Below are 24,932 nucleotides of genomic sequence, written 5' to 3'. Positions count from 1 at the left end.
ACAGGGGGTGGGGGGGGGGGGGTTCGGGTGTTGGGGGGGTCAGTGCCTTCCAGAAAATATCCGGAGCTGGAGCCTAGGGTGGGAGGGCCTTACTGGAACTGGGGTCCCTGCCTGAAAGAGCTGGTAAAAACTGGGGGCTAGGTGGACTGTATGTTAAAGGGCAGGCTTCTGGTACATGGGCAGGGAGGACGTAGCCCAGGTGCAGGGAGAATTGGCCAGGCTTAGGCCCCAGAGGCTGTGCCTCCACATGGCCCCTGAAGGCTAGGCTCTGCTTTCAAATGCTGTCAGCTGCCCCCTCTGTCACCACACCCAGGGAGATCTGGGGGACAGGAGTGCAGAGGCAGCTGAGGTGGGTGAGGAAGGGCTGCTCTCCCTGAAATCCCCAGGGCCCTGTGAAGGGTTGCTGCCTGGCGCCAGCTCTGCTGCTAATGGACTTGCTTCTTCCCCTCCCCCTCCCCTGGACACTTGGCCAGGAGGTTGCCTGCTGATGTCTCAGCCTTAAAGACACAGATCCCAAATCTACCCCAGGCCCCAACAAGGTGGGCACATCAGAGGGGGCTCAGGGTGACTAGGCCCAGCTCTGGGTCCCATCTGGGAGGGTCTGTGCCATGCCGGAGGCTGAACTGAGTGAGCTAGCGTGTGCTGTCTGGCTTTACTGGATTCTCCCTTCCCCCAACCCACCGCTGCTCAGTCACGGCCTTACAGGAACCGGGGTGATTCCTGAAGTAGGAAGGGGAGGGGGCTGAAGGGTAGCAGCTGCTGCCAAGGCTGAGAGATAGACACACTGGCAGGAACCAGTTTCCAGTGCTGAGGAGCTGCAGGTACCCAGCGAGAGGAGGGCTGGATTGGAAGAGAAGGGGAAAGAGAAAGTGCCCATCCCCATCGGCTCAAGGACTGAAAGAGGAGAAAAAGGCCCAGAACAGAGCCACAAGCCTGTGCACACACACAGATGCATATGCGTAATAGCACCGTGCACCTATGTGCACACACATTAGACACACCCAACCACAGGGCCCTTCATACCCTCCCCCACCCCAGAGTTAGCAGGGAGGCTGATGTCTGGCCTTTGCATGTCAAACGGCTTCCAGAACACAGGCACAGGCTGCCCAGGAGTGGACAGAGGCAGCTTGGTTGGTCTGCAGGAGTCGAGGTGCTGAGGCCTGTTGGGCTTGCCAGGAGCTAAGGGGCTGCTGCCGCTGGGGACTCCGGGGCTCTCCAGTAAGGACAGGTCCGCGTAGGATTGGCCCTGAGGACAAGAGCTGGGCGTCTGGGGAAACAGGTCTGGGACTCCGGGCTGCACCTCTGGCTGAGGGGATGAGGAGGGCGGCTCCCTGGCTGGCCATCCCCTCAGCACTGCAGGGCAGAGGGGCCTCCCTGCCTTTGTGTGTCCTGAGATGGGCCAACGCCCTCAGCCTCACATCCCTACCGCCTTTGCCTTCGTCTCCTCTCCAGGCCCCTCCTTCCTTCTGGGCTATTAGTCTCTCCCTGAACAGCTGCCAGGTCCTTCTCCTTGATGAATCTGGTTTGGTTGCCAGGGGAATGGGAAGAGGGAGGATGGGAAAGAGGGGTGGGATGGATAAACCAGGGCGGGTTGCCACTAACTCTTGGAAGTGGGGAGGGGTAGGGTCCTGCCTGGGTTAGGGGGAGGGGGCTTGATAGGTGTGAGGAGGGGAGTGGGGAAGCTAAGTGCTTTCTGCTGCAGCCCTGGGCTCTGAGCCCCAGCTGCCATTGAAGCCCCATCCACTCCAGCCTAGGCCCTGCCCTGCCCTGCCTCCTGTCCTCCGCGTACAAACTGGGAGTCTGAGCTGGTACTTTACGCAAAGGGACAGGTAAGGCCTGGGGACGAGGAGCTCAGGCTTTATTTTTATAGGGAACTGCTGGCAGACCTGGGCCTTTCAGAGTAGAGGCCTCTAGGGCTGGCCCTGGGGAGTTACCAGTGGGGTTCCCATCCTCTCCCCTGCTTAAGCTCCCAGCTCACCACCCAGAAGCCTCAGAGTAGAGGGAACCAGGACCACCTCGTTAGGGCTCTGGGAGCTGTAAGGCCAGGGTCTGGCCTGGGTTTGGGAACCAGGCCTGCTGGCAAAGCAGACAAGACTCCCTCCCCGTCCTCAGAAAGAGCTGGGCCTGGGAGGTCTTGTGGCCGGAAAAAAAGTAGGAAAGGGTCCCGGTTAAGAGCCAGGGCTCTGGCATCCAGCTACCAAGCTTTCCATCTGATTCCAACACTCTGTTGTACAAATGTAGTCTCATTACTATGTCCTCTCATGTGCTCCAGCAAAAGGGGGAAAGTTGTAGTTTCCACCTCATAGTGTTGTTGAGAGGGTTAAACAGATACATGTAAAATACTTAGGACACACATAATAAAAGCTGAAAACTTAAGCTAACTTATTACTACTACTATTACTACTATACTAATTGTCAGCCCCCAAGTACAGTGAAGAAGCATCTGGACTTCCTTTGAAGTGTCCCCACTAAGAGCAGCGCTGGACCGGGGTGGCAGGAACCCACTACCTCCTGGCTGATGGAAGGAGGGAAGGGTGGCCTCAGTGCACTGGGCAAATAGTATACTGATCAAAACACGGATTCTGGACAGACTGACTGCATGGGTTTGATCATGGCTCCTCAACTTAATTAGCTGTATGCTTTGAGTTTGGTTGAGTGATTTAACCTCTATTCTCTCCATTTTCTTTGTCCATCAGTGGGGATGATAATAATAGTACCTAGCCCATAGTGCTGGAGGAGGAATTAAGTTCCACTATGTGAAGCACTTAGTGCTTGGCACATAACACATGCCATATAAGTATTAGCCAGCGTTATTATTACCCCTCCTCCTTCTGCTGTCCTCGGCTGCTCTGGCAAAAGCTCAAAGAGAAATAACCACTGTATTCAGAGGTTTGCAGGGCAGGTAAGCAATGAAGTTTAGGTTACTGGCAAGAGAGCTGCTAAATGACAGGCCATGGACTCAAAGCTGGATGAGGAGGGGTGTGTAGACAAGAGAGGGTGGGGTATTGGGAGAGTAAAGAGGTCCATAGCTGGACTTCCAGGCAAGGCCAAAGACCAGTCACAGTACAAGGAACTGAAAGAGGCACTGAGAGGGTAGGAAGTTGTTTTCAGAGAGCAGGGTGCATGAATTCGTGATTCTGGAGCTGGGGTATTTATGGATAAGATTCCCAGGGTGGGGCTTCCCTGGTGGCTCAGTGGTTAAGAATCTGCCTGCCAATGCAGGGGATGCGGGTTCGAGGCCTGGTCCAGGAAGATCCCACATGTCGTGGAGCAACTAAGCCCATGCTCCACAACTACTGAGACTGCGCTCTAGAGCCCGTGCTCCACAACAAGAGAAGCCACCGAAATGAGAAGCCTGAGCACGCGAAGGAGTAGCCCCCGCTCGCCACCACTAGAGAAAGCCCATGTGCAGCAACGAAGACCCAACACAGCCAAAAATAATAAATTAAAAAAAAAAAAGATTCCCAGGGTGTTTCTAAGGAGTGAGTGGCTAAGGTGGAATGCTGGGAAAGGTCATGGGAGAAGAGATCAGGCCATCAGACTGGGCACTTACTAGCTGTGTGACCCTGGGCAAGTTACATATCCTCTCTGAGCTTCAGTTTCTTCATCTGTAAAATAGGAATGATGATTCCTTCCTTCCAGAGGTGTCATGAGATCTAAATCGCTTTTATGCGATTAGCATGTTGTGAGGCTCACAGTAGGTGCTCAACACTGTTGATTGCCTAAAGCGATTAGCATGTTGTGAGGCTCACAGTAGGTGCTCAACACTGTTGATTGCCTTCTTCCCCTCCCATGTGACAGAGAGGAAACAGACACACAGAATCAATGACATAACCCTAATTATTTGTACCTAAGGGTCAGCTGGCATCTCCCTGTCCCTTGAGGTCTAGGATTGGCTCAACCTCCACTCCACATCCTGGGGAAATTCCAATGTCCTCCGAAGATCTCTTTGCCTTCCTGTTGCTTCCTCTTTGCACCCCTAGCTCCAGGTCCCTGCTGCCCCTGAACTGGCTGACTTTACACCTGACTCTCCACAGTGTCTCAGATGTGGAACTTGGCACCGTCCCTCGGGTCCTGTGATCCCCTTTCCCATCACTTGGGTAGGAACTGAGGCTCAGAGGGACAAAGTTGCCTGTTTGCGGTTGCACAGTGGGCAAATTACGGCTTCCTCTCCAGGAAGACACGTCCTGGTTGGTCAAGGCCTGCTGGTGTTCTGTGTTCTGGGCCTGCAGGAGCCCAGATGAGCCCCAGCCAGGAGTCCAGCTCCATTCGAGGTGGGCTCTCCCAGGCTGGTCTGGCTGCAGGGTCCCTATTGACAGAGTGGCTCCACCGGTGTGGAATCCTTTCCCCATTATCTCCATCTGGGGGCTCCACTCTTCCCTGTTAGGGAGCACCCTGGGTATCTTCTCCATCTCATCAGTTCTCTCACTGTATAATATAGCAATAGCTAACATTTCCTGTGTGCCAAGCACTATGCTAAGCATTTTACATATGTTATCATTTTTAATCCTCACAATAACCCTATGACATAGCTACTACTACTATTCCCATTTTACAGTTGGAGGAACTGAGGCACGGAGAGGTTAGGCAACTTGCCCAACGTCACACAGCTAGTAAATTAGTAATCTGTTTATATGTCTGACTCTCCTGCTCCCTGACAACATGATATTTGAGGGCAGCCATCAGATCTTATTCACTTTTGTGTCTGTGGTGTCTAGCACAGGACCTAAGTCAAACAGCTGTTGGTTAAACTGAAGGGAACCCAGAGGCACCTGAGAAAATTTTTTCCTGTGGTTGTCGTCAGGAAAATAGAGAGGTGTGTTGCTGCCACCTTCTGGCCAGATGCTAGAATGACATGTCTGCAGTCTGAATCCATCCACGTTTATTGAGTTTAACACTCAAGGCTCAGGAACATTGGAATTTGGGGGATGCTCCAAAACTATTTATTATGACCTCCTTTTTAAAGATGAGGGGAATTCCCTGGTGGTCCAGTGGTTAAGACTCCACCCTCCTGATGCAGGGGGCCCAGGTTCGACCCCTGGTCAGGGAAATAGATCCCGCATGCCACAACTAAGAGTCCGCATGCCGCAACTAAAGATCCTGGATGCGGGAACGAAGACCCTACACAGCCAAATAAATAAATAGTTTTAAAAAGAGAATCACTTCCCTATTCTTTAAAATAAATTAATTAATTAAATAAAGAGGAGAATTATCCAAGAGTGTGTAAAATAGAATAGCAGCACTGGTATTAGGACATCTGAGCCCTGATCTCATTCTTCCCCTGGGCTCTAGGAACCTCCTCTGCACCCCCAGAAGCCCAAAGCCAGGGAAGGAGGCAAAGTCTGTCCTCAACTCCCCCCTTATCCTCTACTCTGTCCACAATCTCCTGTCCTGCCCTCACTGTAAAATTGCATCTCCATCCATCTGCCTGCCTGACCCTTCCAACCAGCTACCGGTCAACTGGAGAACAGGAGAGCAGCTTACGGCCACAGGATGCTAAGTGAACCTTTCTCCTCATGGTGTGGCCTAGAGACCTGACTCAGAATCACCTGGGGGCCCATTAAAAAGCAGATTTCAGTGCTCCACCTAGATCTTCTGAATCCATAGAATTCTGCATTTTAACAAACTTCCTAGGTGATTTTTAATGCACATGAAAATTTGAGCAGGGACGTCCCTGGCGGTGGTTAAGAGTTTGCCTTCTGATGCAGGGGGGTACTGGTTTGATCCCTGGTTGGGGAGCTAAGATCCCACATGCCTCGCTGCCAAAAAACCAAAACATAAAACAGAAGCAATATTGTAACAAATTCAATAAAGACTTTAAAAATGGTCCACATCAAAAAAAAAAATCCGAGCATACCTGGATTAAGATTTTTTCTTTAAATTGTCCATTTCCCCCTCCCCCCTGCCATTTTATTTTGATTTTCAAGCCCAGAGAAAAGTCAAGAGAATATTGGGACTTCCCTGGTGGCACAGTGGCTATGAATCCGCCTGCCAACGTAAGGGACACGGGTTCGAGCCCTGGTCCGGGAAGATCCCACATGCCACGGAACAACTAAGCCCGTGTGCCACAACTCCTGAGTCTCAGTGACGCAACTACTGAAGCCAGTGCACCTAGAGCCCGTGCTCCACAACAAGAGAAGTCACTGCAATGAGAAGCCCACGCACCGCAACGAAGAGGGGCCCCCGCTCGTCGCAACTAGAGAAAGCCCGCGCACAGCAACGAAGACCCAACGCAGCCAAAAATAAATAATAAATAAATTTATTTTACAAAAAGGGAATATTGCTATCAACACCAATATATCTTTTCCCAGGGTATAATAATTACCAGTTGTTAATATTTTGCCACAGTTCCTTTGAAAGTAATTTCCAGACATTATGGCTCATTATGGCCCTAAGTACTTCAGCATGCATTTCCTAGGAATAAGGACATTTTCCTATACAACCACAGTACTATTAACCCCCCAAGAAACTTAACATTGATACAACAGTATTATCTAATATATAGTTTATATTCATTTTCCCTACCCCTACAATGATCCCAATAATGTCCTTCATAGCTGTTTTCCCCTGATCCAGTACTCAAAGATAAAGAATTGTATTTGGTTGTCACCTGGGCAGGGATAAGTGTGGGATGAGCTTGGCATGTTTGCGGGACTGTAGAAAGGTGAGGCTGGAGTGAGATGGGTGGGAGAAGGGAAGGTGACGTGAGAGGAGTGGGGAGGAGTCAGACCACAGGCTTTCTAAATCAGAGGAAAGGGTTTACAGCTTTTTTTTTTTTTTTTTTACTTACAGCTTAGTTTTTAAATTTATTTTTAAAATAAATTTATTTCTCTATTTTTAATATTTATTTATTTATTTGTCTAAGCTGCACCGGGTCTTAGCTGTGGTACTCGTGATCTTCGTTGTGGCATGTGGACTCTTAGTTGTGGCACGCGTGCAGGATCTAGTTGCCCGACCAGGGATCGAACCCAGACCCCCTGCATTGGGAGCATGGACCACCAAGGAAGTCCCTATAGCTGACTATAAATGCAGTGAAAAGCCACTGAAGGGTTTTATTTTATTTTTATTTATTTATTTTTAATAAATTTATTTTATTTATTTTTGGCTGTGTTGAGTGTTCATTTCTGTGCATGGACTTTCTCTAGTTGCAGTGAGTGGGGACTACTCTTCGTTGCAATGCACAGGCTTCTCATTGCGGTGGCTTCTCTTGTTGCAGAACACGGGCTCTAGGCATGCAGGCTTCAGTAGTTGTGGCTCATGGGCTCTACAGTGCAGGCTCAGTAGTTGTGGCGCATGGGCTTGGTTGCTCCGCGGCATGTGGGATCTTCCCGGACCAGGGCTCGAACCTGTGTCCCCTGCATTGGCAGGCGGATTCTTAACCACTGTGCCACCAAGGAAGCCCCCACTGGAGAGTTTTAAGCAGAGGAATGACTTGATCAAGTTTATGACTTTAAAAGGTCGATCTGAAGACAGTTTCAGATTTGGGACATTCTGTCAGATGATTCCTAGGCTCTAAGAAGTCAAAGCCATTTTTTAAAAAAGTGAGTGTATTAGTTTTCTAGGGATGTCATAAGAAATTTCCACAAACGTGGTGGCTTAAAACAACAGAAATTTATTCTTTCACAGTTCTGGAGACTGGAAGTCCAAAATCAAGATGTTGGTAAGGCATATTCCCAAAGCCTCTAGGGGAGAATCCTTCCTTGCCTCTTCCAGCTTCTGGTGGCTTCCGGAGATCCTTGGCTGCAGCTGTATTGTTCTAATCTCTGCCTCTGCCTTCACATGGCCTTCTCCTCTTCTGTGCCTATGTCTTCTCTTTCCTTCCTATAAAGACACTTGTCACTGGATTTGGGGACCCAGGTAACCTAGGACGATCTCAAGGTCCTTAACTATATCTTGCAAAGACCCTTTTTCCAAGTAAGGTTATATTCACTGGTTCTGGGATATGGACATATCTTTTGTGGGGGGGGGGGGCCTCCATTCAACCCACTACAGTGGGAGATTGTTCTAGACAAGAGACTAAGAGATATAACAACTAAATTCAATGTTCAAACTTAAATTGGATCCTAGATTTGAAGAAGAAAAAGGCTACTGGAGAAATTTGTGTATGATACGCTATGGAATGATTATTACCGCTTTTAGGTGTGAAGACGGGTTGTATAAGAGAAGATTCTTGTTCTTAGGAGGTGCCTGCAGGAGCATTTAGGGGTGAAGTGTCATAATGTCCACAACCTTCCTTCTAGTGGGTTAGTTCCATTGTCCTCGATATCGTTATGGTGCAAGGCAGTGGTTCTGGCTACTGGGTAAGCGTGACAGGGAAGGAGCAGAGTTAGTCACACCGCTTATTAGAATAGAACCCAGCCTTCTCATCCTGGTCTCCACTTAATTCTGCAGGTCTCTTATAAGAGACTGTGCCTGATACGAATTTCTTGAGCGCATGCTCAGGCTGAGATGAGACAGGACAGGGCTCCTGCCCCTCAGGCCAGCCACCAGGAGACTCCTTTTTGCAATCATAACACTCTGCCATCTACGTTCCCCCCACCTCCTGCAGAGAGAGGCCAGGAGGCAGCTGAACAGACAAGTTCAAAGCGTCTGATGCCCTACAAACGGCCCTGTCTGCCCTCTGCCTGCAGGCCGCACAGGTGCTCATCCGACAGCTGGGTCTGGCTGGGCCTGAGCTTTCAGAGCTTTCAGAGCCTGTGGATCTCACAGCCATTGAGGGCCAATTGTCAGCATCTGTTAGATGTCGTCTCACTCTCCAGGTGAATTCTCTCCGCCACACACTGTTGTGTTGGCACCCGGCCAGAGGGAAAGGAGGTGATGGAGGAAATGAGGATGGGGAAGGAGATGAGTGAGAGAGGGAAGGGAGAAATGGAAGTGGAGGGAGAAGATGAGGGTGGGGAGAGAGGGGAGCAGTGGGGGAGAGTAAAAGAAACCAAATGGGCCAGAGAAGGAGAAAAAGCCTCTCAGGCTTTTTCCTCTCAAGGATCCAAGGGCCCCACACACAAGAGAATAACTGGTCAAATGACCTCTGTTCATACCCTGGAGCCCCCAGGACCTGGCCTGGTTCCGTCCCAAGAGTTCCCCAGTTCCACCCTCTTGTCTACAAGGGCAGCTCAAAGCTCCTTAGGCTCTAGAAGATTTGGGGCTGCCCTGGGGTTGAGCTCCTTCTGGCTGGGCTTCCTAGGAGGAGCTGGTTCTTCCAGAGTGGGCCTCCTTGGTCTTCTCTATCAGAAGGTGTCTATATCTTCTGATCCACAGATCAGGCTATGGCTCCATTCACCGTTGCACGTAAAAGGGAAGGTTTTTCAGGCCTGCAGATGTTTTCTGTGTGCTTTTAATCTGTGGCTTAAGTCCATCCAAGACTCCTGGAAAGACTGAAAGGAAGCAGCAGATCAGTTTGGTTGACCAGGCACTGCAGGCAGAGGAAGGTCAAAAACCAAAGAAGGGAAGGGAGGCATGGAATCTTTACTCTCCCAGGCCAGTGTTTGCACTGGAAAGGGGATTATACAATTCTAAAAGGGTCTTAATATTTTTGTTATTATTTCACTAAACTCTTCTATGAACTATTGCATGAGGCTTTTATATTAGTTAGAATACTTTTGGCAGGAAGCAATAGAAGACCCAACTCAAAATGACCCAACAATAAAAGGATTATAATCTCACATAATGAAAAATGCAGAGGGAGAGAAGTTTCAGGACTAGTTACTGAGGGGCTCAACATCCTATCCAGGACCCAGGTTCTTTGTATCTTTCTGTTCTGTTAGGCTGGGAATGCTAGCTTTTGTCGTCATATCTGTGCAGTTGTGGTCACAAGATAACTGTGGCAACTTCAAGTATTATGTGCCCACAAAATAATGTCAAAGGTTCAAAAGAGAAAATCCTTTCCCTGTGTTCTTTTTTTTTTTTAATATAAGCAGGCTATTCTATTATTTTTTTAAATTCTAAAATATTTAGTTATTTATTTATTTAGGCTGCACTTGGTCTTAGTTGCTGCACACGGGATCTTTTAGTTGCGGCATGCATGCAGGATCTAGTTCCCCGACCAGGGATCAAAGCCAGGCCCCCTGCATCGGGAGCGAGAAGTCTTACCCACTGGACTACCAGGGAAGTGACCCTGTGTTCCTTTTTTTTTTTTTTTAAATAAATAAATTCATTTATTTATTTTTGGCTGCGTTGGGTCTTCATTGCTGCACGTGGGCTTTCTCTAGCTGCCACGAGCTGGGGCTACTCTTCGTTGCGGTGCGCGGGCTTCTCATTGCGGTGGCTTCTCTTGCTGCGGAGCACGGGCTCTAGGCACGCGGGCTTCAGTAGTTGTGACACGTGGACTCACTAGTTGTGGCTCACGGGCTCTAGAGCTCAGGCTCAGTAGTTGTGGCACACAGCTCAGTTGCTCTGCGGCACGTGGGATCTTCCCGGACCAGGGGTCTAACCAGTGACCCCTACATTGGCAGGAGGATTCTTAACCACTGTGCCATCAGGGAAGCCCTGCTGTATTCCTTTTTAAGAGCAAGGAGATTCTTCCAAGAATATCTTCCCATCAACCCCCATCCAGAAGACTTTACCTCCCCTCTCATTTGCATAATTGCATCACCTGCTGCTTCCTTAACCAGTCCCAGGCAAGAGAACCGGAATTACCTTGATGAGCTTAGACTAAGATTTGCCCCGGTGGTGGAGAGGCCCAGAGGGTGTGTTGGCAAATAAAACCACCAGCCGGGAATGGCTTTGGGGTAGATATGCGATAGTGGCTGCCACAATTGCCCACCTCTTCTGACATGCGGCATATACTGCCTTGAATTAGGACTGTGCCTATGCGATCTGTCTCTAAAAACTGATGGGGACAAAAAAGCTAAATATATTCCCTATAGAACCCAGCACAGTGACTTGCACCAAACAGGTTCTTCAAAAATAATGAATGAATTAAACTTAAAAACTGCAATAATTGTTAAAATAGTATAATTGGCCATGATTACCTTTGTCAAAGACATTTCAGTATTAATTTACTGTTGGGCTAGACATCTCCAGTGAGCCAAATGAAATATTTAATAAGAACAGAGTGGAGCGGGGGAAGGGGATGAAGTGTGACAGCAATGAGATTGTACTTATACCCACCTCCCCAATGAATTAAACTAATTTGTGAATGTAGACAAAATTCTCATGTAATTAGGAATGCTTTATATTCTGTTCTCTTTTTTACAAGAGAGAGAAAAAGAAGTCCTCTGGCGGGGAGACCAGTGTTCAAAAGCATTTCCTGTATTATGACTAAAGAAGACATGTCTCTAGTTCTGTAAGACTCTGCTCCTGAATAGTTTTCTCCTGCTGCAGAATCAGAGGGACCCTCAGAGGAGGAAATAACAGTTTTTCCAGAACCTGATCAGGGCTGACAAACAGAGACACCAGTCTCTTGCAGTGAATGGGGCAGTGACAGGCTAATAAGATGTCAGCAAAGGGGACTTTCTTCACGGGGCTGAAGATGGAACCTTCCCCACCCTAACACACTGGGTGTATTTCCCTTCACCTTCTGCTGCCCTGTGACTGCCAGACAGATACTCTGGCAGTGGGCTGCAGGAGCCATCTGCCTGGGTCATCTCTGCCAGCTTCACCTTGTGGCCTTGGTTGACAGGAGCTGATCATCCTGGCCCCAGTGCTTAGGGGAGCAATGCTCCAGGTGAGAGCTGTCCTGTCTGCACGAGTCCAGCCAGGTGGTAGCAGCTATCTACCAAGGAGAGACTCCGTATCTCTACGATCTGAGAATTGATTCCCTGAGATGAGAAGGAGGCCAGAAATAAAGGCCCCCTCACTAGGAAGCTGCCGCCTGGACAGTGGCGACCAGCTGACTTTGCCCCTCTGGATCAGTGTGCTGCCACCTAGTCCCAGGAATGGGGCTCCTGGGAGGTGATCTGACAATAGCAGAATGAGATCTCCTTTCTCCAATGGTGGTTCCACCTAGAGCTCCACACAAGGGCTGGCCTCCGTGTCCCTTCTCCCTGAGAACTGGAAAGGCTGCCAGGCACGGTGACGACTTCCTCTCGGGGTGCTTGGAGGCTGCTCAGCAGAGTGGAGTGCTGCTTTGGAGTCAGAGTTCTGGGCTCAGATTTCAGTTGGGCCACTTGCTCTGTAGCTTTAAGCTAGATGCTTAATTGCTCCAAGGTTTGCTTCCCTCAGCTGTGGAAAGGGGTGTGATGACATCACCTCACAGGTGCTGTGAAGATCATGAAACACCCAAGACGTGAAAGGGACTTCCTGCCACCCTGACAGAGCCTCCTCCCCTCCCTCTCACAACCCCAGGCAGGGCTGCCACACACCTTCCAGAAGTCAGAGGCCTGAAGACAGGCTCTAAGCTCTACCCCACCTGGCCACCTCTGGCCTGATGATAGAGGGCTGTTTGACAGATTCCCGCTGGAGCAGAGACATCTGCCAGCTGCCTCCCAAACACCTGGGATGACAGGTAGACAAGCCAGCACACTGGTCCTCACAGCCATTCTCTCCTGCTCACCCCAACTTGAACCACAGCTCTGCTGGGGTGCCCACTGGCCTCTCCCAGGGTGGGCAGCCTCCGTGGGGTGGAAGCAGATTGCTCCACGGATCAGGTCAGGTGAGGACAGCATATAAGCTGCACAGCCAGAATCTGGGGCCCTGGCCAGTCTTGGAGCTGCACCCTCTTAGGCTATCTCCATTTATCCCCATCAAGCCTGAGTGACCTCAGCAATGGCTGCAGTTCTGAGCCCAGACTTTCCATTTGTGCTCAAGGGCAGATCAGATGATTGTCATCCACAAAGCAGTGACCTAGACCTTGGGGTATGTTTGTTCTTGCTGCAGGCTAACTTCTATTCACTCTCTCGCCAGCACAGGAGGGAGAGAAATCCTCACTGCAAGGACAGATCCCTCCTCAACCTCTGGCACTTTGCTCCTTCAATTCTCCAGGCTCTGTTCTACCGGAATATTTTTTCTCAGCTAAACTCTTCTTTCACGTTCTTTCCCCCCCACACCGTAGAGGCTGCTTTTCACATCTTGGCAGAAGATAATTCACCTGTAAGGCTTACAGAGGTCATTGGAGGGGCTCGCTACTGGCCACGGGTGACTGGCTCAGGGGCCTCAGGCTTCCTAGGTTCCACCAGCCTGTTCTGAAGGCTGAGGGATGATAATTGGCAAGGCCTGAATCCCATTTCGGGACACCCAGCTTGGTACATGCGGGCTCAGAGAATGGACCTTTCAGGTATTGTGGGGTATCATCCCAGCTGAAGCTGGATGACTTATCTGTTCCTTCTCACACCCGAATGTCCTCTTCCCTCCAGAGCTCGCACTGTGGCAATGAGCAGATACCCCAGGTTGGGAAGGTCTCTGAGTACAGCTGGGGTGACCAGCCACTCCAAGGTCCATTTTCACCCCAGAACTCCCATGCTCAGGCTGCAGAAGGAATGTGGCCCATCATTTTGAGTAGCAATAGCTGACTTTGTACTCAAGGATGGGGCTGGGCTGGGCCTCGCCCTGAGGGGCATAAGACCACTGTTGCTCTCATGATGAATGCTGCAAGACCCTTCCAAGCACAAAGCTGAAACAGCGCAGGCTGGAAGCTGTGCTAGGCTCCAAGACAGAATGTTTTTTTTTTTTTTTTTTTTGGTGTGCTGCATGGCTTGCTGGATCTTCGTTCCCCAACCAGGGATTGAACCCTGGCCCTTGGCAGTGAAAGCACCAAGTCCTAACCACTGGACTGCCAGGGAATTCCCAGAATGTGCATTTTATTTATTTATTTGTTTATTTTTGGCTGCGTTGGGTCTTCGTTGCTGTGCACAGGCTTTCCCTAGTTGTGGAGAGCGGGGGCTACTCTTCATTGCGGTGCGTAGGCTTCTCATTCCAGTGGCTTCTCTTGTTGCGGAGCATGGGCTCTAGAGCGCAGGCCCAGTAGTTGTGGCGCACGGGCTTAGTTGCTCCACAGTATGTGGGATCTTTCCGGACCAGGGATCGAACCCGTGTCCGCTGCATTGGCAGGCGGATTCTTAACCACTGTGCCACCAGGGAAGCCCCAGAATGTTCATTTTTACTTTTTTTGTTTTTGTTTTTGTTTTGTTTTGTTTTGTTTTTTGCGGTACGTGGGCCTCTCACTGTTGTGGCCTCTCCCATTGCAGAGCCCAGGCTCCAGACGCACAGGCCCAGCGGCCATGGCTCACGGGCCCAGCTGCCCTGCGGCATGTGGGATCCTCCCAGACCGGGGCACGAACCCGTGTCCCCTGCATCAGCAGGCGGACTCTCAACCACTGTGCCACCAGGGAAGCCCAGAATGTTCATTTTTAAAATGCTCTCCTCGGCACAGTGGATAGGACCCCACGCTCCCATTGCAGGGGGGCCTGGATTTGACCCCTGGTCAGGGAACTCGATCCCACATGCATGCCGCAACTAAGAGTTCGCATGCCACAGCTAAGGAGCCCACCTGCCCCAACTAAGACGTAGTGCAACCGAATAAATAAATATTTTAAAAAATAAAATGCTCTCCTTAAAGACTAAGGGTGCAGAGGTGAGCAATGGGTAAGGGGTGAAAACACCAGGAGGCAAAGAAAGATGGTAACAGAGCACCATTGGAACAAGCTCAGGTGAACAGATCTGCACCCACCCCCAGCTCCTGCCACTTGTTTGGCCTCCCCTCTCAGGCCACCACCTAAGCACCAAAGCTGGCTCCTCCCTTCGGCATGACCTGGCCCCCTGATCATCCTTGGCATTTTTCATTGCTTGGTTCAACCTTATAGGCCACACCACTAGTCCCGGAGCACGTCACCAAGCTCTCCAGCCACCCACACATTCACGTGCATTCTTCTCCCACGCTCATCTCATAGTTGCCTCCTGCCCCCGCTCAAGAACCACACTGCTTCCAACAGCTTCTCGGAAGAGGGTCCGAGTTAGGGAGCTCTCCTCTCCAATCTTGCTTACACACACATTCCTTCAGTTTTCCTTATTATTCCCCTACTTCAAATATTCCCAATGACACACACTGGGTCAAGGACCAACACCGTAACAACCTGAGACTATTGTAATTTTGTGTCTCGGCCTGCTCCACTTTCTCCAAGCAGTAACTTCTACTTATTTATTTAGCTGTGCCAGGTCTTCATTGCAGCACTTGGGATCTTAAATTGTGGCATTCGAACTCTTAGTTGTGGCGTGTGGGATCTAGTTCCCTGACCAGGGATCGAACCCATGCCCCCTGCATTGGGAGCACGGAGTCTTAGCCACTGGACCACCAGGTAAGTCCCCAAGCAGTAACTTCTTAAAGCACAATCTTATCTGCCATTGTAGGTTTTGGCTAAGTATGGGATAAATCAGCACAATTCCAAGCTCTTCCCATATGACTCCAATATTTTATGAATAATAACGGCAATAGTTCTGGCATCCTGGCTGGTGACTTGAATTCTGGCTCCACCATTTATTAGCTATGTTACCTACCCCCTTGATACTCCACATATGGTCTCAGCCGACCAAGAACACCTGGGAGCTTTTAAAAAAAAAAAAAGAAAAAAAGGCAGTATCTGAAGCTTCACCTCAGACCTACAGATTCAGATCTGCAGGAGATTCACATCCATATTGAAGTTTGAAAAACACTGGCCCAGTGTGAGCCTGTTGCCTCACAAAATGATTTTATAACCAGTCATCAATTCAGGTCTAAGTGAAATAGACAAACCCCTTGGCACAGTACACAGAAGCCACTTGAAACACTGAGCAAATGATAAGATGGACCTCCTCCATCCCAAACTGGCCTTGAATAAGCAGAGCAAATATTTACTATGATACAGCTTGACACTGAAAACAGAAATAGCACTTTTATTGACAAGATAGGGCCACAATGGGCAGCTCCACAGAAGGCAAATAAGACAGTCGGAGACAAGAGTGTAAAATTACAGCAGACAGGTTAATACTCTTCACCCTCCTCCTCTCCCTCAACACTATCAGCTCCAACCTCCTCATAATCCTTCTCAAGGGCAGCCATGTCCTCACGGGCCTCAGAAAACTCTCCTTCCTCCATGCCCTCACCCACGTACCAGTGAACAAAGGCACGCTTGGCATACATCAGGTCAAACTTGTGGTCCAGGCGAGCCCAGGCCTCAGCGATGGCTGTGGTGTTGCTCAGCATGCACACAGCTCGCTGTACTTTGGCCAGGTCTCCACCAGGTACTGCAGTGGGAGGTTGGTAATTAATGCCAACCTTGAAGCCAGTGGGGCACCAGTCCACAAACTGGATGCTGCGCTTGGTCTTGATGGTGGCAATGGCAGCATTGACATCTTTGGGAACCACGTCGCCACGGTACAACAGGCAGCAAGCCATGTATTTACCATGGCGAGGGTCGCATTTCACCATCTGGTTGGCTGGCTCAAAGCAAGCATTGGTGATCTCTGCTACAGAAAGCTGTTCATGGTAGGCTTTCTCAGCAGAGATGACAGGGGCATATGTGGCCAGAGGGAAGTGGATGCGGGGATAGGGCACCAGGTTGGTCTGGAATTCTGTCAGATCAACATTCAGGGCTCCATCAAACCGCAGGGAAGCGGTGATGGAGGACACAATCTGGCTCATAAGGCGGTTAAGATTAGTGTAGGATGGGCGCTCAATATCGAGGTTTCTACAACAGATGTCATAGACGGCCTCGTTGTCTACCATGAAGGAACAATCAGAGTGCTCCAGGGTGGTGTGGGTGGTGAGGATGGAGTTGTAGGGCTCAACTACAGCTGTGGAAACCTGAGGGGCTGGGTAAATGGAGAACTCCAGCTTGGACTTCTTGCCATAATCGACAGAGAGACGTTCCATCAGCAGGGAGGTGAACCCAGAACCAGTTCCCCCACCAAAGCTGTGGAAAACCAAGAAGCCCTGAAGACCTGTGCACTGGTCAGCCTGCGAAAGAAAGGAGTTTTAATTTTAGCCTTGGTGAAAGGTGCAATGACTTCTTTGAATCCATAATCACATTGACTGAGATCTTTAAAAAAATCTTCTGAACAATACCTGCTAAGAAAGCAGTCCTAAAGAGCTTCTAAGCGCTAAGTGATTCAGAGAAACTTTTCACAATCAACTCTTGGGAGCTGGAGGGAGGGGATCTGTTAAAAGGCTATTTTAAATGAACTGTTTTCACTTCTGCAGGCAGAGGAATCATGGGGTCTGGAATGGATGCAGGGCTCAAGTTTTGGTGACTGGGAGGGCAACCTCTGGTGCCCTTGCTGTGACCGCAGAACAAAGGCAACCTCTTATCAGTTGGAGAGCTACCAACAGCAGGCCTGGGACCACCAGCCCCGTACAATGGATGTCTTACAGATTTCAGCAGCTGCTTTCTGAGTTGGAACACAACAGAATAGCCAAGATCCAATGCCCTGGTGCTGGAGTAAGGCCGGGTCTGGATCTGGCTCTACCCGTTCCTTGCCATGTGACTTTGACCAAATTCATTTCTTAATCTCAGTTTTCTCGTTTATTAAATGAGGAGAATAGTAACCTACTTCAGGTTGTTGAGAATTAAATGAGTATCTGGAACAGTGCTCGGCACAGCAAGCACTAGTTATCAGAAAGTCTATTCATTCTGGGAAAGGCGATTTACTGTCACAATTTCATGTCCCTGTGTCACTGGGGCTTTGGGGCTTTCCGCCACGTATCTGAGCTATTCTGGCTACTGTATGAAAGGATGATTTTGTCATTTCAAACAAAGTATTCTGTTGACAATCTTCACTTCTCAAGGTGCCCAGAGATTTGTGGACATTCTCTACTGAGCCCCTAGTTCACGTCTCCTGTGGGTCCATACTCTGAATGAGATCAATGCCAGGACAGGTCCTAGTCTACCAATTTCACCCATTAAGCCTCATGTGGACACAGTAATAACACCAAGGACAAATGCAATTGTTTTGGTAGTTAATGAACTTCACTCCAGAACCCTCAAGGGCTTTTACTAGGTTTATCTGTCCCTAAAGGCAGGTCCTGATTTCCAAGTCAGTACTTGTAGCTGAAACTTGATTTGCAAACATAGGAACGATTAGCCCAGTTCTGCTGGGAAGACTATGATAAACATCTGAAAAAGTATGAAGTCATGAATGATGTAAGGCCATTCTTTTCAAAATAGACCAGTTGTTGCTGGGCTTAGCATAATGTGATTTTCCCGACAAGCTATTCCACCCAGGCCTTCATTCTTGATTTTTAATTACTTACAAGCTGCCCACATGCCTAAGGAGCAGAGTCATCTGATTGCCAGACTCTTAATTAAAATGATGCGAACAGAACACTTATCAACTTTATACCGATGTGAATAGCTGCCTTAGATTTTTCTGCCACAGGGCCAGTTCACACTGCCCTGAGCTCTAGTAGAAAAACGAGGGTACTGCTTTTTTGTGATTATATCTTAATACTTTCAAAGTTCCAATGACTTATACTTGCTTCTGTAACAAGGGAGCTCCCTTGACTCCACTTTCAGTGTTGTTGGAATTTTCCAGTGTCAGCTATTTCTAGTCAGTGTTACACTGGCTTCTTTTGCTATGAACTTTCTGTAATAACATGTCAGCAGTCCAATTTTTATGAATTTGATCAATTAGTTACATGTCAGTCAGCCACCTACTCACTGTGACTAAGATGACCTAAAAAGGGATGTCTCGGCCTGAAGCTGGGAAGCTGCCTGATTAATATGAACAAGGATGTTTAATGGTCTTAAATGTCAGTAAAACGGTTAAGGTGCCCTGGTACTCACCTTGACTTCAGGTAAACTGCCCTCACTGAATGAGCAATTGCCCAAATCTGCCTTGTAAGACACAGAAAGAGGCAGAAGAACACTATCCCCACCCCAAACAGTTGTCCCATAACTCAGGACCATCTGGTTTAGAAGTCCAGTTATTTAGTGGGCAGCATAAAGTTCACTTTAGTGTGCAAAGAGTGATTCTTACAGTCTGGTCTCTCAAAACTGTAAGAGAAAACTCTCATCCACTTTAAATAAAGTACTGCGTTTACCAGTTTCCGAATTCGGTCCAAGACGAGATCAATGACCTCCTTGCCAATGGTGTAGTGACCTCGGGCATAGTTATTGGCAGCATCTTCCTTGCCTGTGATGAGCTGCTCAGGGTGGAAGAGCTGGCGGTAGGTGCCAGTGCGAACTTCATCTGGAAAAGGAAAACGAAGCAGCCACCCATCACTAACAACCTGCACAAGTCTGCCTGACCCCAGGGCATCAATGGAGCCCCCAGGATACACCTCCTGTTCCAGATCCCCGGGATCTCATTAGGATTACTGAGGTCAACTCACCAATGACCGTGGGTTCCAGGTCTACAAACACTGCCCTGGGCACATGTTTGCCAGCGCCTGTCTCACTGAAGAAGGTGTTGAAGGAGTCATCTCCTCCCCCAATAGTCTTGTCACTTGGCATCTGGCCATTAGGCTGGATGCCATGTTCCAGGCAGTAGAGCTCCCAGCAGGCATTGCCGATCTGGACACCAGCCTGGCCAACGTGGATGGAGATGCACTCACGCTGTGAGAGGAAGAAAGGAAATGTCAGAATATGACACATCAGATGGGACATTTAGGAATGATTCACTGTAAATGGTTATTAACCTTCAGAAGAGATCAGCACCTTTCTGGACGCCACTCCTGCCCAGGGACTATTTCATAAGCAACAGCCTAACTCAGAGAAAATGCTTTGGAAAACCACAGATATGTTAATGAACTACTAGGCAAGACCAGAGACCAGACCTTCGCTTTGTAGCCACATTAGATGTTCAAGGTCAGGTTTCTACCTTCAGAATGACACAAGCTGTTCTAGCAATAGATTTTCCCCAACTCCTCGGATTCCTTAAAGGCATGCAAAATTCCTCCTTCCAGCTGATTCATTCTCTGTATGACTGTGTAACTAGAGCTCATTCTGGTCCCTCTTTAATCCTATTCTTTAAAGAGAAGAGCTTCTGCCTCTCCCTTTAAAACCAGCTTAAACCAGCAAACTACAGCCATATGACTCATGGAGAAAACACCGGATAAGCAGCAGTTACCTGTATTTAAAAAACTGTGGTCAGAGGCAGGCTTTTAACCCTGTGAAGAATTTAATCTTAAGGAAAAAACATTTTCCTTCACTATCAACGCATCTTGAGGGGAGAGTGGTGGGGAAGGTGGGAGGGGGACAGAGACACATGGTAATAAAAGCTAGAAGTGTCACCAAGACTTTATTAATAGTTTAAGAAATTAGCTGTCTTCTAGTAGAATGTACATATATCTCTGGCAACGTGGGGGAAAAGTCTATACTTTCAAAATTGTAACGATGTTAGGATGTTACCAAACTCATTTCTGCTTAGTAAAATCAGGAAGTGAACACAGAATCTACACCCACAGACTTAAGAGAAAAACCAAAAAAAGGATTTTTATTGTATTTCCATCATAAATCAGATTAGCGGTTTTGGAGACAGAGGTCTTTCACATATCAACACGAAATATCTCCCATTACATTTTCTCCAAATAAGAGGGTTTCAAGTTTTTAAAAACTGCTAATAGGAATCTAGTTAAAGAAAATTCAACACCACCTAAGATCTCAAAGGGCCTAGCTTCATAACCCAAGATAAAACCTCCAGTCACTCACAACCTTTGATTTATGGTCCCCTCCTTCTCACCTACACTCCCCATAAAACAATCATGGTCTGCTGACCTCATCAGCAAGTTCACTATTACCTGCCTCTACTTGCCCAGCTCTAGGGCCGTGGGAGAAAGGGGAGTTGTTTGTTCTAATAAATCCACGACTATTTAAAACTGCATCATGTTTACCTTTAACTGGACTTTGGACATTCCACAGCCCTAGAAAGGAGAGAACCAGAGATCTGCCCATGACAGCCCCAGGGAGATAAAGTATCTGAGATGATCCTGTCATTCTAATGAAGCACTTCTACTGAAGCCTTCTGAGTTTCTTTCATTGTGCAACGGTATGGTTTAGACTGTGGCCACTGCTTGCCCTCCACTCTCCCCTGGCCACTCGGGAGATGAAGTGAGACACTGGTGATGGAGTCACTTAGTCTAGCCTTAACTGGATAAGCAGCCCCTGTCCCTTGTTTAAAAACAAAAAAACAAAAAAACTATTAATCTAACCAGTGTATGCCTTAATAGGTCTGCTGCTACTGCTGCTCTCCTGCCCTTTAAACAGTCCCACTTCTTACGTTCTTTTTTTTTTTATTGGGGTATAGTTGTTTTACCCCACTACTTTCTGAAACACGTTTTTACCAGTATCTTTTTGGTCTTGCCTGGTAAAAAGCACTCAAGCAAGTTGTTACAGTCATACATACGTTTGATAACTGTGGTAGTCCCTAAAGAGGTAAGTATTTATTCACGCATTGCTTTTTAAAAAGATATTATTTTGAAACATTTGATACACACGGCCTACTTTAGGTAACTTCCAACAGATATTTCCTCAGATACTTGTTTCCAATACCTCTGGAAGCTATATAGAAAATACTCAAGTTGTGTGTAATTTGAGGTTTCTTTAAAACTGAGAATACTTTGTCGGTGCTAGTTTACTCTGTGACTTTATAAGAAAATCTCTCTTTATGGACTTGTTTTTTTTAAAACCTGTAAGTAGAAAGCTTCAGCTATAAACACCCCACTAAATTAACACGAGAAATGCAGGATTAAACAACGTGACAATAATTCCCTTCAAAGGAGGAGCCTGCCTGCATCCCTCCAGGTGGATTGGTGCGAACGCAAGCGCTCCCCCCACCCCACCCCGGACCGGCCACAGGTGAGGATGGGTGCGAACGGAAGCGCTCCCCAGAGCCCGACAACAGGTGAGGATGGTGTAATTGAAAGCTCTCGCCAGAGTCTGGCCACAGATGACTCAGCAGCGAGTCATAGGGCGCTGGCGAGGCAACGCCTACCGTGCGGGAGCACGCGAGATGCTCCAGCACACGAGATGCTCCAGTGGGAAAGTGAGATCATTGGGGGAAATGGGAGGGATTTTCAGGTTTCACAAGTCCTTGGGAACCAGTGTGAAGTGCTCCCTGGCCTTCCTGGGGCGGTAGCGGGCCCTGGGGGGGAATGGGTGCCCTCTATCTAGGATCAAATAAATGGGCTTTCCACTTCCACCGAGGGCAGTGCCCAGGCCGCGTCTTCGAGCCGGAAGAGGGGTCTCCCGGGTGAACTCGGCTTTCCGCACGGCCACCAGAAGCCAGTTTGCCTGGAGGCGTCCGGAACGTGGCCCCACGTGGACTGGGGTCCCGACGCCCCTTCGGACTCCGCACTCTCCCCCCAACGCCACCACCCGGGCACCCCACTCACCATGACTGAGACTTGTAGGGTTCCGCGGGGCTGGAGGAGGCGAGGGGACGTCCACAAAGCTCTCCCACTGACAGACTACCAAGGAGTCCGGGGGAGAAGTAGTGAGAGGGCAGGCGACCCCGAGGGATCCTATATACCCCGACCCTGGCCACGTGTCGGAAGGGCGGGCACCGGACCCGCCCCGGCCTCCGCGGCCCCGCCTCCGAGCCCAAGGTCCCCGGCCGGATGCCCGATTTTACCCTGCCTGCGGAGAGAGGAGGGGCGCGCGGCGCTGATTGGTGGGTTCAAAAGTTCGAAACGAACTCTACGGAACAAGCCCGAAGAACCCGGAAGGGGAGGGGGCATCCCGGGGCCGGAGAATGGGCCGGTGGGGTGGGAAGGAGGGTGGACACGGTGACTGGAAGGAGGAGGGAGGCGAAGCGTCTGCACAGTCCTCAGTGGCTGCGGGAGGCGTCAGGGGGCAACGCCTAAGCGAAAAAAGGCACCGAGTTAAAGGGAGCCCCGGCGGGAGCCCCAGGAGCGTGGCTCCTCCCGCTGCCTGCTCCGCCCCCGGGGTCCCAGATCCCGGACCCTGGAGGGGCGGCCCGGCAAAACAGTTCCCCACCGGGCCCGGCCTACGCGGAGCCCTGGCGTCCGCTCCCCTCACAGCTGAGGGACTTCCAAGAGAGAAGCGCTGGCTCCCCATTCCAGGTCCTAATTACCATGAACCGGCCCGAAGCCCTTTTTCTCACCATTTTTTTTTTTTTAATTTTTCACTGTTATAAAAATATGGAACGCTTCACGAATTTGCATGTCATCCTTGCGCAGGGGCCATGCTAATCTTCTCTGTATCGTTCCAATTTTAGTATATGTGCTGCCGAAGCGAACACTTCTCACCTTTTTTTGTTGCTTTTCTTTATTCATTTTCCTACCTTTTTATTTATTTATTTATTTATTTACCTACCTTCTTTTAAATGAACCTTGTGGTTCCTAACAGCAACCTCCTTCCACTTGGTGCAAAAGCAGGTTTGTTGTTGTTTTGTTTTTCAGTTCATTATAATATTAGCTTTTATTCTTCGATTGCGTACTATTCAGAGTTGTTTGTTTTTCAGACTATATTAATCACATTTCATCCATTGGACAAACCCTGTGAGTTATCCCCATTTTACAGATGAGGAAACTAGGGCTTAGAGGAATTAAACTAGTTGAAGATCACACAGCTGGAGTGGTGGGGCTGCCGTTGGGCCCTCACTACCTTGTACTACCCCATCCTAAATATACCACTCTTGTTATGGAGCCCAAGTTCCTGTGTCCCAGGCACACTGAGGCCAAACAAACCAGAACATGGGAGTCTGGAGCACAGGTAGATTTATTGCAAGGGCTAAGCAAGAACAGATGGCTGGTGCTCGAAAGACCAGAACTACCCAATTGCTTCCAGGCAAGGGCGTTTACAGACTGTTGGAGGGAATTCACTGGTAAGGGAAAAGAATCTGAAAAAAAAAATTAGATGTATATGTATGTATAACTGAATCACTTTGCTGTACACCTGAAACACAACATTGTAAATCAACTATACTTGAATTAAAAAGAAAGAAAGAAAAGAAAGAAAGATAACAAAAGTGACTGAATAGTAGAATATGTTACAGGGATTTTTCCTGAAGTAGAAAAAGGCAAAATAGGTCTTGGATACTGAATAGGCAGAAGTCAAGATACACTCCAACTCATACACACAAAATGGAGGCTGTGGAAATATGTGCAGAGATTCCTTTTCAGATTACAGTACATAGTTCCTTCATTCATCAAATGCTCATTGAGCACCTATTGTGTGGCAGGATATTCTGAAATCTGGAATAACTAGCATCTTAGTCTGTTGCTAGATATTTTAGTCTAATTAGTGCTTTCCAACTTTTTAATTCATTCCACAAATATATATTTAGCACAGTTTCTAGGTGCTTGGAAAAAAGTTTGTGAACAAAACTGACAGATCTCTGCCTCGTGGAGTGAATGTTCTAGAGGAGGATAGGGAAGAAAGACAAACAATGAACATAATAAGTAAACTATATAATTTGTTAGAAGGTGACGAGTGCTATAGAAAAACAGCGCAAAGTAAAGTGGAATGAGTGTTGGGAGGGGAGAATGTGGGAGGAGGTTGCAATGTAAACAAGATGGTCAAGGTTAGCCTTAATGATAAGTGAGATTTGAACAAAGACTTGAAGGTCCTGAGGGGCTAGCCCAAGTAGCTACCTGGGAGAAGAGTGGTCCCAGAACATGGAGCAGCCGCACCAAAGGCCCCCAGGCAAGAGTGTTCCTGGAAGGAAGAGCAGGGATGCCAGCTTGGCTGGAAGAGATGAATAGTAGGAGATGAGGGTTGGAGAGGCAATGGGAGCCAGACCTTGTAGCTTCATGTAAACCACTACAAAGTTCTGTGGTTTTAACCCTGACATCGGGAGCCTATGTAGGGTTCAAAACACTGTAGGGACATGACCTAACTACCTTTTTTTTAAAAAAAAAATATCCCTCTGGTGTTGTGTTGAGAATAGATTATAGGAGGGCACAGATAGAAGCAGGACGATAACTCACTGCAGTAATCCTGAGAGATGATGGAGACTCAGACCAGAGTGGTAGCAGAGGAAGTGGTGAAGAGTGGTTAGAGTTGGCTACATTCTGAAGATAGGGCCAGAATGATTTCCTGAAGGCTCACATGTGAGGGAAA

General features: G+C 48.6%; 1 protein-coding gene across 2 annotated transcripts; it reads right to left on the bottom strand.

Annotated features, from left to right (window-relative positions):
• Positions 1–15,892: 15,892 nt before the first annotated feature.
• On the bottom strand, positions 15,893–21,778 carry LOC103081669 (tubulin alpha-1C chain). Of its 2 annotated transcripts, XM_007452260.1 has the most exons (4): positions 21,749–21,778; positions 19,241–19,463; positions 18,950–19,098; positions 15,893–16,867 (listed from the first exon to the last, which is right to left on the bottom strand). In XM_007452260.1, the coding sequence occupies exons 2-4, from the start codon at positions 19,359–19,361 to the stop codon at positions 15,893–15,895; spliced, it is 1,245 nt and encodes a 414-aa protein (XP_007452322.1). In that variant the 5' UTR covers positions 19,362–19,463; positions 21,749–21,778. The 2 variants fall into 2 exon arrangements, with proteins under 2 accessions (XP_007452322.1, XP_007452321.1); XM_007452259.1 differs by lacking the exon at positions 21,749–21,778 and having other exon boundaries at positions 19,241–19,487.
• Positions 21,779–24,932: the final 3,154 nt, after the last annotated feature.

This window comes from Lipotes vexillifer, unplaced genomic scaffold, assembly GCF_000442215.2.
Source record: "Lipotes vexillifer unplaced genomic scaffold, Lipotes_vexillifer_v1.1 scaffold422, whole genome shotgun sequence".
Taxonomy (NCBI): domain Eukaryota; kingdom Metazoa; phylum Chordata; class Mammalia; order Artiodactyla; family Lipotidae; genus Lipotes; species Lipotes vexillifer.
The sequence above is the reverse complement of the archived record's forward strand: the minus strand, read 5'-3'. Positions and strand labels throughout refer to the sequence as shown.

Bases quoted from the DNA above. Each gene is read 5' to 3' on its own strand.
- LOC103081669 (XM_007452260.1), bottom strand. From the start codon at position 19,361: ATGCCAAGTGACAAGACTATTGGGGGAGGAGATGACTCCTTCAACACC. The intron at 19,099-19,240 runs GTGAGTTGACCT...TTCCTTTTCCAG, and splicing joins CCTGGAACCCACGGTCATTG to ATGAAGTTCGCACTGGCACC. The intron at 16,868-18,949 runs GTAAACGCAGTA...TTTCTTTCGCAG, and splicing joins TGGACCGAATTCGGAAACTG to GCTGACCAGTGCACAGGTCT.